General features: G+C 36.1%; 1 protein-coding gene across 6 annotated transcripts in view; it reads left to right on the forward strand.

Moving 5' to 3' along the window:
• Positions 1 to 14,167, forward strand: part of LOC121517907 (NACHT, LRR and PYD domains-containing protein 12-like) — a 53,985-nt gene that overhangs the window by 15,311 nt on the left and 24,507 nt on the right. For 2 of the 6 annotated variants that reach the window (XM_041800052.1, XM_041800130.1), the window contains exon 3: positions 8,277 to 8,384. The exons of 1 other annotated variant lie outside the window; for it this stretch is intronic. In XM_041800052.1, coding sequence (XP_041655986.1) covers positions 8,277 to 8,384 — 108 coding nt within the window. Of the gene's footprint in view, positions 1 to 191; positions 357 to 8,276; positions 8,385 to 10,667; positions 10,757 to 12,758; positions 12,880 to 14,167 lie in introns of those variants that run through there. 3 more of the 6 variants (XM_041800294.1, XM_041800450.1, XM_041800371.1) reach the window with 3 other exon arrangements.

Below are 14,167 nucleotides of genomic sequence, written 5' to 3' on the forward strand. Positions count from 1 at the left end.
AGTAGTAAACAAGCTGAGTGAAGTTAATGCCAGAGTCCTGCTGTCTTTCTTTTTCCCCTACATTCCTCGTAATAACGAACACACAACAAATTTGAGAGAGAGAGAATTCAGAGAGAAGTTGGGACATATCAGACATTTCCGGGATGTGAAATGTCCGACTACCAGTGAATGCAGCAGCAGATGAGTGGAGGACCCTCCCCTCCCCCGCTAGAAGTTACTTTCGTTTTTGTACAGACAAGTCTGGGAGCGGTCAGAAAAGTCTGGTTCTACTGGAAACCAGACTAATCTGGATCAGTATCATGTGTGTGGGACGGTAGCGCGGTCTGACGGAGCTCTGGGGGACAGAGGAAGGCCAGGTAAGGCCATTCACACTAAAACTAACATGATTTTATCAGACCAGGATAAACGGCTCTATCTGAGACCTAGCTCTAGGGTGACCAGATGTTTGTGTGGGATAGTCCCGCATTTTCATTACTTTTCACACATACTGAGCCACTGTCCCGCATTATAAAGCTATAAGTTAAAGTTCTATTATGTAAAGTTATTTAAATTGACAGACAGATCTGGTTATGGGCAAAGGCGGTCCGTCCTGTGTCTCAGAGAGCACAGAGTGGTTTCAGTGTGATCATTTGTCCTGATAGAAAAGCAGCTGGTCATCTTCTGATTGTTCTAAAACAGTGAGTAACTTAGAGGAGGATCATTTATGTCCGTGTTTTCTCCACGATTCCCCTCACTGGCGCTGACAGGCCTATTAACCTTCCTGCTCAAACTCCGCTGTCATGCTCACACAGCTCTGCCAGCAGATGATCCTGGGAGTTCTAGAGAACTAGATTAATCATAGACTTCAATTTAAGATAGTGAATGTGAAAATTAACTCTTTTTTTGTTTTACACTTTTTAACCCCTTTTCACGACTTTGCCAGGCAACCTTTGCTACATTTTGCCACTTTGAACCCATTTTTGATACGTTTTGCCCCTATTTGCTGTTCTTCAACCCATTTAAACCCGTTTTCCTGCATGTTTTATCCCCTTTGTGCCACTCTTATCCATTTTTGCCACTTTTAACTAGGGCTGGACAATTAATCGCAAATTAGATTAAATCGCAATATGGCCTGCTGCAATTTTCAAATCGCAGAAGGTGCAATATTTCATTAACCTGAAATTTTTGTCTAAATACCAGTTTTGAACTTTTTTTGCAGCAGAGATGTTATGCATGACATATCATGTAATCATTCCAGTGTCATAATTTTAGAATAGTGTCCAAAAAAATCCAATTTTATTCATTTTTGTATTTTTTTTCTTATTAAATAGGAGAATTATATTAAAAATGTCATTCCATTTAATACAATAGTTCACATCAAATTTGCAAAATGAGTAAAAAACCCCATCACATTTAGATATTTTTAAAAAATTGTTCTGCCTGGTCTAACTGAATATTGTGTTACATGGTAAAGAATAAATTATTGCTTGTTTTTGTTGTAAAATGCATGGCATGAGGAACTCAAGAATGAATCGCATATTAAATCGCAATCGCAATATTGGGTAAAAAAAAAATGCAATTAGATTATTTGCCTGAATTGTTCAGCCCTACTTTTAACCCATTTTTGATGTTTTGCCCCTTTGTGCCATTCTTCAACCCATTTAAACCCGTTTTCGTGCATGTTTTATCCCCTTTGTGCCACTCTTATATCCATTTTTGCCACTTTTAACCTATTTTTTTTTTAAAAAACCCGTTTCCCTCTTCACCGATTTTTGACACATTTTGCATCTAGCTCTAGGGTGACCAGATGTTTGTGTGGGATAGTCCCGCATTTTCATTACTTTTCACACATACTGAGCCACTGTCCCGCATTATAAAGCTATAAGTTAAAGTTCTATTATGTAAAGTTATTATAATTGACAGACCGATCCATGGATAAATTTTGATTTCAGAGGTGGGGGGGACACAACTGGTTTGAGTACGGGGGTATGGTCAATAGGCCTCATTTACATAAAATTATACCTAATTTTTGAGTAAAAATAAGCTATAATAAGCTATAATAAGATATAAAAATAAGATTATCATCACTCTAACATTTGTCACAATGCTCAATCTCATGACTAACATATCTTTATTCTTTCAACCTCACCTGTGAGCCTCCTGTATCTCCTCCTCTACCTCCTCCTCCATCTCCTCCAGTCTCTCCTCCTCTACCTCCTCCAGCCTCTCTTGCTCTACCTCCTCCTGTATCTCCTCCTCTACCTCCTCCAGCCTCTCTTGCTCTACCTCCTCCTGTATCTCCTCCTCTACCTCCTCCTCCATCTCCTCCAGTCTCTCCTCCTCTACCTCCTCCAGCCTCTCTTGCTCTACCTCCTCCTGTATCTCCTCCTCCATCTCCTCCAGTCTCTCCTCCTCTACCTCCTCCAGCCTCTCTTGCTCTACCTCCTCCTGTATCTCCTCCTCTACCTCCTCCTGTATCTTCTTCTGCATTTCTATTATCTGTCACCTGACAAAAAAATATTGATGGATGACATATGAACAGTGGGACAATTTGGGATGCAACAATCATTGATTTTGATTGTATAGTCTGAAGAAAAATCTCAGTTTCTCAATTATTATGTCTAATTTATTCACAAACAATATGGATGTATAAAATCACATTTATAATCCAAGGTTTTATTTTATTTTTCCCACAAACTTTCATTGTTAGTGTTTTTAAACAGTGGCTGCCTTTCAAAACACAAATAATACATGAAAAAAAAAATCAAAAACTGTATCTCTTTGGCTTTAAATGTACGCTTTTTTAAAATCTCTGTGTTGTTGAGGCTCTACAATAATAATAATAATAATAATATTTTATTTGTCAGCTCTTTCAATAAAACTCAGACACCTTACAAGAATAAAACAATTACATAATATGAACATATAAATTGCAATACATACGTTTATCATAAAGTTAAATAATAGAATATTAAAAAAAAATTCAAGTAATACTATTACTACTAATAATAATAATAGGAGGGGAGAGAGTCTGAGTTTCTGATGAATGAGGGGAAGGAGTTTGTGGTGTAATGTGTTCCTCTGAGTAACTTACACTTTGACTTCTAAAGAAGTCTCTTATATCCAGTTTTCTTTTTTTCGACATCTTGCCACCTGGCTGCGCCTAATTAGCAAACATACATTCACATGCACGCACACACAGACACACATTCAGTGTTAATGTAAACGAAACCTCTGATATTAAAATCCGTCTAGCTGACGTGACCCAGGCAGAACAAATGCCCAACATGTTAACAACTTACAGTGGCAGATGAACGTGGACTCATGGCCAACTAGCTAAACGCCGGTGTGCTCATGTGCTATAGTCCAGGCGCTGTTTACAACCAGATGGAGTGACAGAGAGGAGGGCCAATCACACGTTAGCAAGAAACGGCAGAGCCAATCGATGAGCTTGTGGGCCAGTGGGCGGTCTAAAGAGAAACAGGCTTCAGCTTGAGCAGCTGTTTTCCGCTTGGTCCTAGTGCTCAACCTGTCTCCATTGAATATAGCGTAACATTGTTTTTGGATGGTAAAAACTGCAGGGGACCAAAACTGCCTTTTTAAAAAGTGCAGGGGACATGTCCCCCCCCCCCAAATTACGTCCCTGGACAGATCTGGTTATGGGCAAAGGCGGTCCGTCCTGTGTCTCAGAGAGCACAGAGTGGTTTCAGTGTGATCATTTGTCCTGATAGAAAAGCAGCTGGTCATCTTCTGATTGTTCTAAAACAGTGAGTAACTTAGAGGAGGATCATTTATGTCCGTGTTTTCTCCACGATTCCCCTCACTGGCGCTGACAGGCCTATTAACCTTCCTGCTCAAACTCCGCTGTCATGCTCACACAGCTCTGCCAGCAGATGATCCTGGGAGTTCTAGAGAACTAGATTAATCATAGACTTCAATTTAAGATAGTGAATGTGAAAATTAACTCTTTTTTTGTTTTACACTTTTTAACCCCTTTTCACGACTTTGCCAGGCTACCTTTGCTACATTTTGCCACTTTGAACCCATTTTTGATACGTTTTGCCCCTATTTGCCGTTCTTCAACCCATTTAAACCCGTTTTCCTGCATGTTTTATCCCCTTTGTGCCACTCTTATCCATTTTTGCCACTTTTAACTAGGGCTGGATAATTAATCGCAAATTAGATTAAATCGCAATATGGCCTGCTGCAATTTTCAAATCGCAGAAGGTGCAATATTTCTTTAACCTGAAATTTTTGTCTAAATACCAGTTTTGAACTTTTTTTGCAGCAGAGATGTTATGCATGACATATCATGTAATCATTCCAGTGTCATAATTTTAGAATAGAGTCCAAAAAAATCCAATTTTCTTCATTTTTGTATTTTTTTTCTTATTAAATAGGAGAATTATATTAAAAATGTCATTCCATTTAATACAACAGTTCACATCAAATTTGCAAAATGAGTAAAAAACCCCATCACATTTAGATATTTTTAAAAAATTGTTCTGCCTGGTCTAACTGAATATTGTGTTACATGGTAAAGAATAAATTATTGCTTGTTTTTGTTGTAAAATGCATGGCATGAGGAACTCAAGAATGAATCGCATATTAAATCGCAATCGCAATATTGGGTAAAAAAAAAAATGCAATTAGATTATTTGCCTGAATTGTTCAGCCCTACTTTTAACCCATTTTTGATATGTTTTGCCCCTTTGTGCCATTCTTCAACCCATTTAAACCCGTTTTCGTGCATGTTTTATCCCCTTTGTGCCACTCTTATATCCATTTTTGCCACTTTTAACCTATTTTTTTTTTTAAAAACCCGTTTCCCTCTTCACCGATTTTTGACACATTTTGCATCTTTCCACCACTTTTCCTGCCAAGTTTTGTCCTTTTTTTGCCACTCTCTAACCACCTTATCCGGACATTTTTGCAACTGATGTTTTTTAAATATTGACTTATAATTGCTAACTAGTGAATTTCTGTTAAAACAGATCAAATGTTCTAAAACGGTTTGAATATAATTGTTTTGGGGTGGATTTAACAGCTGCAGACATTTAAAGCCAAAAGATGCTTGTAAAACCACAACATCTTCTTTTCCTTCTTCTCTGAGTTTGATGATCTTCTGGGGGCCGGACAGGAAGTTTTGAGAGACCTGATATGATCGCCAACTGTTGATATCTTTTAGTCCCACTGAACCTGATAAAATCATGTTGCTTGACTGTTTGACCACCATTAAGGGTTGGATGAATGATAATTATCTCTGGTTAAATACTGATTAAACTGAGATCCTCCTCATTGTCTCTCATGTTGAGAAATGTTTTGGATCTCTGTCTATCTCTTTAAGAAAAAAATGTAAAAATCTCAGGGTGACATTTGATTATTTGAACTTTTTTGACCAAAACGTCAAGTCTCTGGTTCTTGTTTCTTCATGTGAGAAACATCTTCAAACTGAAGTCTGCTGGGTCTCAAGCTGAGTTAGAAATGCTCATTCATGCTTTTATATTTTCCCAGCTTGACTACTGTAATTCATTTTTTACCTGCTTGAAAAAATCCCCCTTTAATCAGTTGCAAATGGTTCAAAATGCTCTTGGAAGATTGCTGACCAGGTCCACTAGGACAGCTCAAGTCACTCCAATTTTATTTCCTTACATTGGCTCCCAATCAACCTCCAGATTTATTTCAAGATCCTTGTTGATGTCCATAGAGCCCTTCATAGCCAGGTGCCTGATTATATCCTAAGACCTGCTCCATCCCTACACCCCTGGTCGATCCCTCCAGTTTTGCCACTAAAGTCACCAAAACATTTTTATCTATTAGTTATCTCTTTTTTTTGTGAAAAAAAAAAAAAAATTACGCTTGGTATCAGTTTTCAGTGAAATTCTACCGTTAATTTCAATCCTCAGCAGTTGTCATGGAAATCTATGAGCCGTTGTTGCTTTAATTGTGAGACGGCAATGACACCATCACCCACGGCCGCTGTAGTGTCTGAAATCATTGTTGTTTAAAGTCGTCCACTCTTTGCTGCTCACTGTACAGAGGTTAGAGGGTAGTGAGTGATGGGTTTCAGACACAGCCTATATAAACATATCTCCATATCCTCTCTATATAAAAATATTTCTAAACTTAGTACAAAAAGACACAAACATTTCTTTGTTGTAACAATGCTTCTTGGCAATAAATCTTACACCATTGAAGGCCTGTAAATTTCCCTTTTAAATGGTGCCACATTAGTAAGTATGGCACCATGGGATTTATAGCCAAGAAGCATTGTTACAACAAAGAAATAATCTACTAAACACAAATTTCATCACTTTATGTGCTAAGTTTATATACACATGTCATTTTGAAATAAAAAACAACTTTATAAAAGTATATTTTCTCTGTACAAATATATCTGTATAATTAAACATATTTTGATTAAATAAAATACGTATGAACATATCCTTTCAATATTAACATGTGATCTCAATATAATCATATTTCTGTACAATCATATCAACTCTATTTAAACCTATCTCTATATAAATATATTTCTAGATAATAATATCTATAGGTAAACCTATCTCTACATAAATATATTTCTAGATGATAATATCTGTAGGTAAACCTATCTCTATATAAATATATTTCTAAATGTTAATATCTATAGGTAAACCTATCTCTATATAAATATATTTCTAGATGATAATATCTATAGGTAAACCTATCTCTATATAAATATATTTCTAAATGTTAATATCTATAGGTAAACCTATCTCTATATAAATATATTTCTAGATAATAATATCTATAGGTAAACCTATCTCTATATAAATATATTTCTAGATGATGATATCTATAGGTAAACCTTTGTCTGTATAAATATATTTCTAAATGATAATATCTATAGGTAAACCTATCTCTATATAAATATATTTCTAGATGATGATATCTATAGGTAAACCTTTGTCTGTATAAATATATTTCTAGATGATAATATCTATAGGTAAACCTATCTCTATATAAATATATTTCTAGATGATAATATCTATAGGTAAACCTATCTCTATATAAATATATTTCTAGATGATAATATCTATAGGTAAACCTTTGTCTGTATAAATATATTTCTAGATGATAATATCTATAGGTAAACCTTTGTCTGTATAAATATATTTCTAGATGATAATATCTATAGGTAAACCTATCTCTATATAAATATATTTCTAAATGTTAATATCTATAGGTAAACCTATCTCTATATAAATATATTTCTAGATAATAATATCTATAGGTAAACCTATCTCTATATAAATATATTTCTAAATGTTAATATCTATAGGTAAACCTATCTCTATATAAATATATTTCTAAATGTTAATATCTATAGGTAAACCTATCTCTATATAAATATATTTCTAGATGATAATATCTATAGGTAAACCTTTGTCTGTATAAATATATTTCTAGATGATAATATCTATAGGTAAACCTTTGTCTATATAAATATATTTCTAGATGATAATAGGTAAACCTATCTCTATATAAATATATTTCTAGATGATAATATCTATAGGTAAACCTTTGTCTGTATAAATATATTTCTAGATGATAATATCTATAGGTAAACCTATCTCTATATAAATATATTTCTAGATGATAATATCTATAGGTAAACCTATCTCTATATAAATATATTTCTAGATGATAATATCTATAGGTAAACCTATCTCTATATAAATATATTTCTAGATGATAATATCTATAGGTAAACCTATCTCTATATAAATATATTTCTAGATGATAATATCTATAGGTAAACCTATCTCTATATAAATATATTTCTAAATGTTAATATCTATAGGTAAACCTATCTCTATATAAATATATTTCTAGATGATAATATCTATAGGTAAACCTTTGTCTGTATAAATATATTTCTAGATGATAATATCTATAGGTAAACCTTTGTCTATATAAATATATTTCTAGATGATAATAGGTAAACCTATCTCTATATAAATATATTTCTAGATGATAATATCTATAGGTAAACCTTTGTCTGTATAAATATATTTCTAGATGATAATATCTATAGGTAAACCTATCTCTATATAAATATATTTCTAGATGATAATATCTATAGGTAAACCTATCTCTATATAAATATATTTCTAGATGATAATATCTATAGGTAAACCTATCTCTATATAAATATATTTCTAGATGATAATATCTATAGGTAAACCTTTGTCTGTATAAATATATTTCTAGATAATAATATGTTTTGGTAAACATATCTTGTTGTTTTTCAGTATCAGGATGGAGCAGAGGTCATACTCTACTGAACCCAGCTGTGTGTCCATGAAGAGTGATCAGTCTAAAGGTTACTTGATTAACTTCAAACAACCTGCTGATGGAAGGTAAGAAAATATAAAAGAGAAACTCTTTAGAAACAACTTTATATAAACATATCTCCCAATAAACCTATCTCTATATAAACAGCGTCCCAAATTATTATGCAAATTGGACGTAAGTGTCACAAACATTCAATTTTTTGTTTTTCAGTTAAAATCATGGATGATATTGTGTCTCAGGGCTCTTTGGATTGCTGAAATCAGTCTCAGACACCTGTGATAATTAGTTTGCAAGGTGAGCCTACTTAAGAAGGATGTTCCACATTATTAAGCAGGCCACAGGTTTCAGCAATATGGGAAAGAAAAAGGATCTCTGCTGGTGAAACCTTGGAGAAGGAATGAAAAAATTAGATATTTCATGAAAAATTAAGCATGATCATCATACTGTGAAGAAATTTGTGGCTGATTCAGAGCACAGACGGGTTCCTGCAGATAAAGGCAAAATGAGGAAGGTTTCTGATGGACAAATTCATCAGATTAATAGAGCAGCTGCTAAAATGCCATTACAAAGCAGCAAACAGGGGCCTACAGGCAGTGAACTTAGAGGGCCTTATGAAAACTAACTGATTCTAAATAAATCTTGTGTTCTTTTAGAAATAATTCATTTTAATGCTGTCTGATATAAGACAGCTGTATGAGCCAATGAGGGCTAGTTTCTATAAACAGGAACAGATCTTTGTCTGGACAGGTGTTTCACCTGAAGGTAAACAGTTGTTTACCTTGTGTTGGTGAAATGTTTGAATGACAATTACAGTTTAAAGACATGCTATAGTGAGGGAGCAATGAATGAGCAGTGTTAAAACTTACAATTAGTCTCAGACTCTTTCATCAGACACGGTAAAATTTATCAGTAGGTCAGTTATTTAAGCCCAGCTGCAGAGCCTCATGGGCTTAAAGGGTTGGCTAAGCCTCTACAACAGCATAACTCTCACATTTAGATCATGTTATTAAAATAAGAGATGTGCCCTGTTTGGAATGACTGTTATTAACAACATAAAAGCTAATGAGTTTATTTACACTGTAGACAAAAGATTGTTGACAAGGTCTGGGGGATTTAGAGATGGTCCCCTCAGGAAAAAGATTGATCTCATTATCTTTAAAATGTACAACGTTGTCTCCCTAGAGAGCATGCCCCGGAACCTCCTTGAAAGGTCAGCACAAACGTGATCAGAATGGTACCACCCCTGCCTCAGATTGAGCCAGGAATAAACCCTCTATGTTAATTCAATTCGGTATTTTGTGCCTTTCATTTGGACTGGCAGGAACTGGTGCCATGTTGGTACCAGATTTCAGTGCTCATCCCTACAGGTCAGGTTGATGGAGCCCTTTTTCTTAAAGCAAACTCAAGACACATTCTGGTCTTGGGGACTCAGAATCATCTCTACTTGTTGCAGATGACATGGTTCTGTTAGATCCTCAGCCAGGGAGCTCCAGCAGACATTGGGGTGGTTTACAGTCAAGTGTGACGTGGTCAGGATGAGGGTCAGCACCTCCAAGTTCTTCCAGGGGTAGTTGTAGGTCTGTAAAGTAGCCTCTGCATATGAGATCTTGTTCTCATCCCTAACCTTCTGCACTAACTCAGCCCTTTCATGGTGAGGGCATCCCCGAAACCCTACCATGTGACTTCCACCACAGTTGCAACACTTGACAGGACCATTACACTCTTTAATGTAGTGATCCTCCCCACACTTCCCACATCTGCGTTTTCCCCTGCACACTGCAGCAACATGGCCAAACCGCTGACATCTGAAACATCTCAAAGGTGGTCTTTCATGTGCTTTAACTGTGAAGCACAGGTAACCCAGCATAACCTTCTCTGGTAGCTCTTTCCCCTGAAACGTTAGCAACACAGCTGAGCTTCCTCGTCCCTCTCTGAAACTTTTCCCCATGTGAGTTGCTTTAGTCACTCTTCCTCCCTTTAAGTTGGCCTTGAGCTCTTCTTCTGAGATGTCTTTTGCCACACTGTAAATCACCCCTTTTACACCCCTGGCTCCGGGTATAAAGCTCTCCACACTCTTCCCACTGATGCTGTTCATTTTACTAGCTTTAGCTTGCTGCTTACAGACTTACAAAACACCAGCAACATCCCATTTGCTAACGTTTTAGCATGATGGACCTCCCTGTGCTCTTGTTTAATCACACTTTCTCCACATATTAGCTCCTATTTCTGAAGAAAACTGGAATTATACATTTCACTGTTGTTTTAGTTAAATGATTAATGCTGGCAAACGTTTGGAAAGCTGCTCTGCTCATATTCATAAGTCAAAAAATGACGCATGTTCTGAACAGACACGTCAAGAGCAGCAGCAGCCATCTATCAGTCAGTCAGTCCCCCCTGCCCCACCTGGACAAGCCCAAGAAAGCCCCTGAGGAAGGAGGTGAGCAGCTGTGTGTTAAATTAATCGATTATTACGGAGAAAAAACATTGAAGAATAAAAAATTGTTCTGAAATTTAAAAAAAGTCTATGGTCTGTATTTATTTCAGAACGATTTTGATGGTTTAAAAAGCATCAGCTATCTCTGAAATATAATGTTTGGTCAGTAGTTTGGGACTCTCACCCTCTGCTCTGCAGTAACAGAGATCATTTGTAGTGCCTGCAGACTGGGTGACTGCTCTCAATCCCATCACAGAAATGTTTACATTTTCTGGAAATCAGAAGATTAAATATCAACAACCATATAGCCTTATATATGTATTTTTTTTTTTTTTACCACAGATCTAATGCCATCAGCTGTGAGTCTACATTTTTAGACATAAATTAGACCTGCATGTGGGGCTACAAGAGGGAGACAGTGAGCAGTGGAGTATTGGTAGTAAAATCACATTTTCCTTTGTTTTTTTTTTTGTTAAAATAACTGAAAACACCATTAAGTAAAACAAAATGGTGAGGCCACCTGAAATGGTGATTATTTGCATCTTTTTCTATGATAATGTTCATATAACAATAAATCATACAAGGCAATTCGCCATTTTGTTTTTGATGGTGTTTTTTTCTGAGATTTTATTAGTTTCTCCACAGTTTATAATTGCATTTCATTTTAATGGAAGAGGTTATTTTGTATTAAAGTTTTGTATTTTTAGGTAATTTATGTTAAGAGAATTTTATGTTCAAGTATTTAAAGAAAGAGATGGGTTTTTGATTATAGAGTATTAGTCTTGCAGAAAATAATTAACTGTCATGTTGTTCTTTTCACAAATATGACACATATGTGTACCAATTTTAATGCCCGTAGCTCTTATCCAGTCCCCTATCTCACATTCTGAGCCCCTGTTTGATGGGTTCACACGATTCCACCAGAATACATTTTCCACTGGTGGACAATTTTCTGTAAAGTTCGGAGAGTTTTGAGTGTGTTAAAGCCTCCAATTAGAGATTCTTCTGACTGAAAAATAACACATACAGATATGATAGAAGCTTCGCCAACCGCGCTCAGAGCTTATAGGCCCTAAAAAAAGAACAAGATCATTTCTGTGGGCTGAGCTTTGTGAGTGGTAATCCAGGGACATGATCTTAAACGGTGGCTCTTCCAGAGATGGATACTGGAAGACTTTAAGGTCTGGGAACACATTCTCTCTGGAGCACTGAATCTCTACCAACACGTTAGGGGAACATGTGTGCAGTATAAAACGGCCTTCAGAATTAGGTGTTCCTGTTAAGAAATAAAGTTAGTACTATTAAAACTTGTTAAACTAAAACAAGAATTAAATAATAAAGGTATCAGAGAGTCTGTAGAAAATATTTTTAGTCTGTACTTCACAAGCAGCGTTAGGCTAGGTTATCCTAGCGTTAGCTAAAATAAGCAGCAAAAATAACCCGGCAAAGTAGTGGAAAGGGGTTAAGAAAAGAGTCTTATTTTCCTGTACTCAGCAACAGTCATAATGTTGACACAACTAAACACGCATAAAAGAGATACCAAATCAAGATAAAACACTAATAACATGGAAAACGTACTTCAAGTGAACTTCAGATTTTTATCCATCAAAGCTGTGATAAAAACACGGGATCTACCACTGCCTGCGAGCCTGCAGATACGAACTAATGGATAAAGAACATTTGAATTTTGTTGTGTATTCAGTTACTATTCCACAACGCTAGGTGTCGCTGTTCAGCCCTTGCTCAGTGTGTATATTCCATGAAGAAGAGAGTAGTAAACAAGCTGAGTGAAGTTAATGCCAGAGTCCTGCTGTCTTTCTTTTTCCCCTACATTCCTCGTAATAACGAACACACAACAAATTTGAGAGAGAGAGAATTCAGAGAGAAGTTGGGACATATCAGACATTTCCGGGATGTGAAATGTCCAACTACCAGTGAATGCAGCAGCAGATGAGTGGAGGACCCTCCCCTCCCCCGCTAGAAGTTACTTTCGTTTTTGTACAGACAAGTCTGGGAGCGGTCAGAAAAGTCTGGTTCTACTGGAAACCAGACTTATCTGGATCAGTATCATGTGTGTGGGACGGTAGCGCGGTCTGACAGAGCTCTGGGGGACAGAGGAAGGCCAGGTAAGGCCATTCACTCTAAAACTAACATGATTTTATCAGACCAGGATAAACGGCTCTATCTGAGACCTAGCTCTAGGGTGACCAGATGTTTGTGTGGGATAGTCCCGCATTTTCATTACTTTTCACACATACTGAGCCACTGTCCCGCATTATAAAGCTATAAGTTAAAGTTCTATTATGTAAAGTTATTATAATTGACAGACAGATCTGGTTATGGGCAAAGGCGGTCTGTCCTGTGTCTCAGAGAGCACAGAGTGGTTTCAGTGTGATCATTTGTCCTGATAGAAAAGCAGCTGGTCATCTTCTGATTGTTCTAAAACAGTGAGTAACTTAGAGGAGGATCATTTATGTCCGTGTTTTCTCCACGATTCCCCTCACTGGCGCTGACAGGCCTATTAACCTTCCTGCTCAAACTCCGCTGTCATGCTCACACAGCTCTGCCAGCAGATGATCCTGGGAGTTCTAGAGAACTAGATTAATCATAGACTTCAATTTAAGATAGTGAATTTGAAAATTAACTCTTTTTTTTTTACACGTTTTAACCCCTTTTCACGACTTTGCCAGGCTACCTTTGCTACATTTTGCCACTTTGAACCCATTTTTGATACGTTTTGCCCCTATGTGCCGTTCTTCAACCCATTTAAACCCGTTTTCCTGCATGTTTTATCCCCTTTGTGCCACTCTTATCCATTTTTGCCACTTTTAACTAGGGCTGGACAATTAATCGCAAATTAGATTAAATCGCAATATGGCCTGCTGCAATTTTCACATCGCAGAAGGTGCAATATTTCTTTAACCTGAAATTTTTGTCTAAATACCAGTTTTGAACTTTTTTTGCAGCAGAGATGTTATGCATGACATATCATGTAATCATTCCAGTGTCATAATTTTAGAATAGAGTCCAAAAAAATCCAATTTTCTTCATTTTTGTATTTTTTTTCTTATTAAATAGGAGAATTATATTAAAAATGTCATTCCATTTAATACAACAGTTCACATCAAATTTGCAAAATGAGTAAAAAACCCCATCACATTTAGATATTTTTAAAAAATTGTTCTGCCTGGTCTAACTGAATATTGTGTTACATGGTAAAGAATAAATTATTGCTTGTTTTTGTTGTAAAATGCATGGCATGAGGAACTCAAGAATGAATCGCATATTAAATCGCAATCGCAATATTGGGTAAAAAAAAAATGCAATTAGATTATTTGCCTGAATTGTTCAGCCCTACTTTTAACCCATTTTTGATATGTTTTGCCCCTTTGTGCCATTCTTCAACCCATTTAA

Source organism: Cheilinus undulatus, linkage group 1 (assembly GCF_018320785.1).
Source record: "Cheilinus undulatus linkage group 1, ASM1832078v1, whole genome shotgun sequence".
Classification (NCBI taxonomy): domain Eukaryota; kingdom Metazoa; phylum Chordata; class Actinopteri; order Labriformes; family Labridae; genus Cheilinus; species Cheilinus undulatus.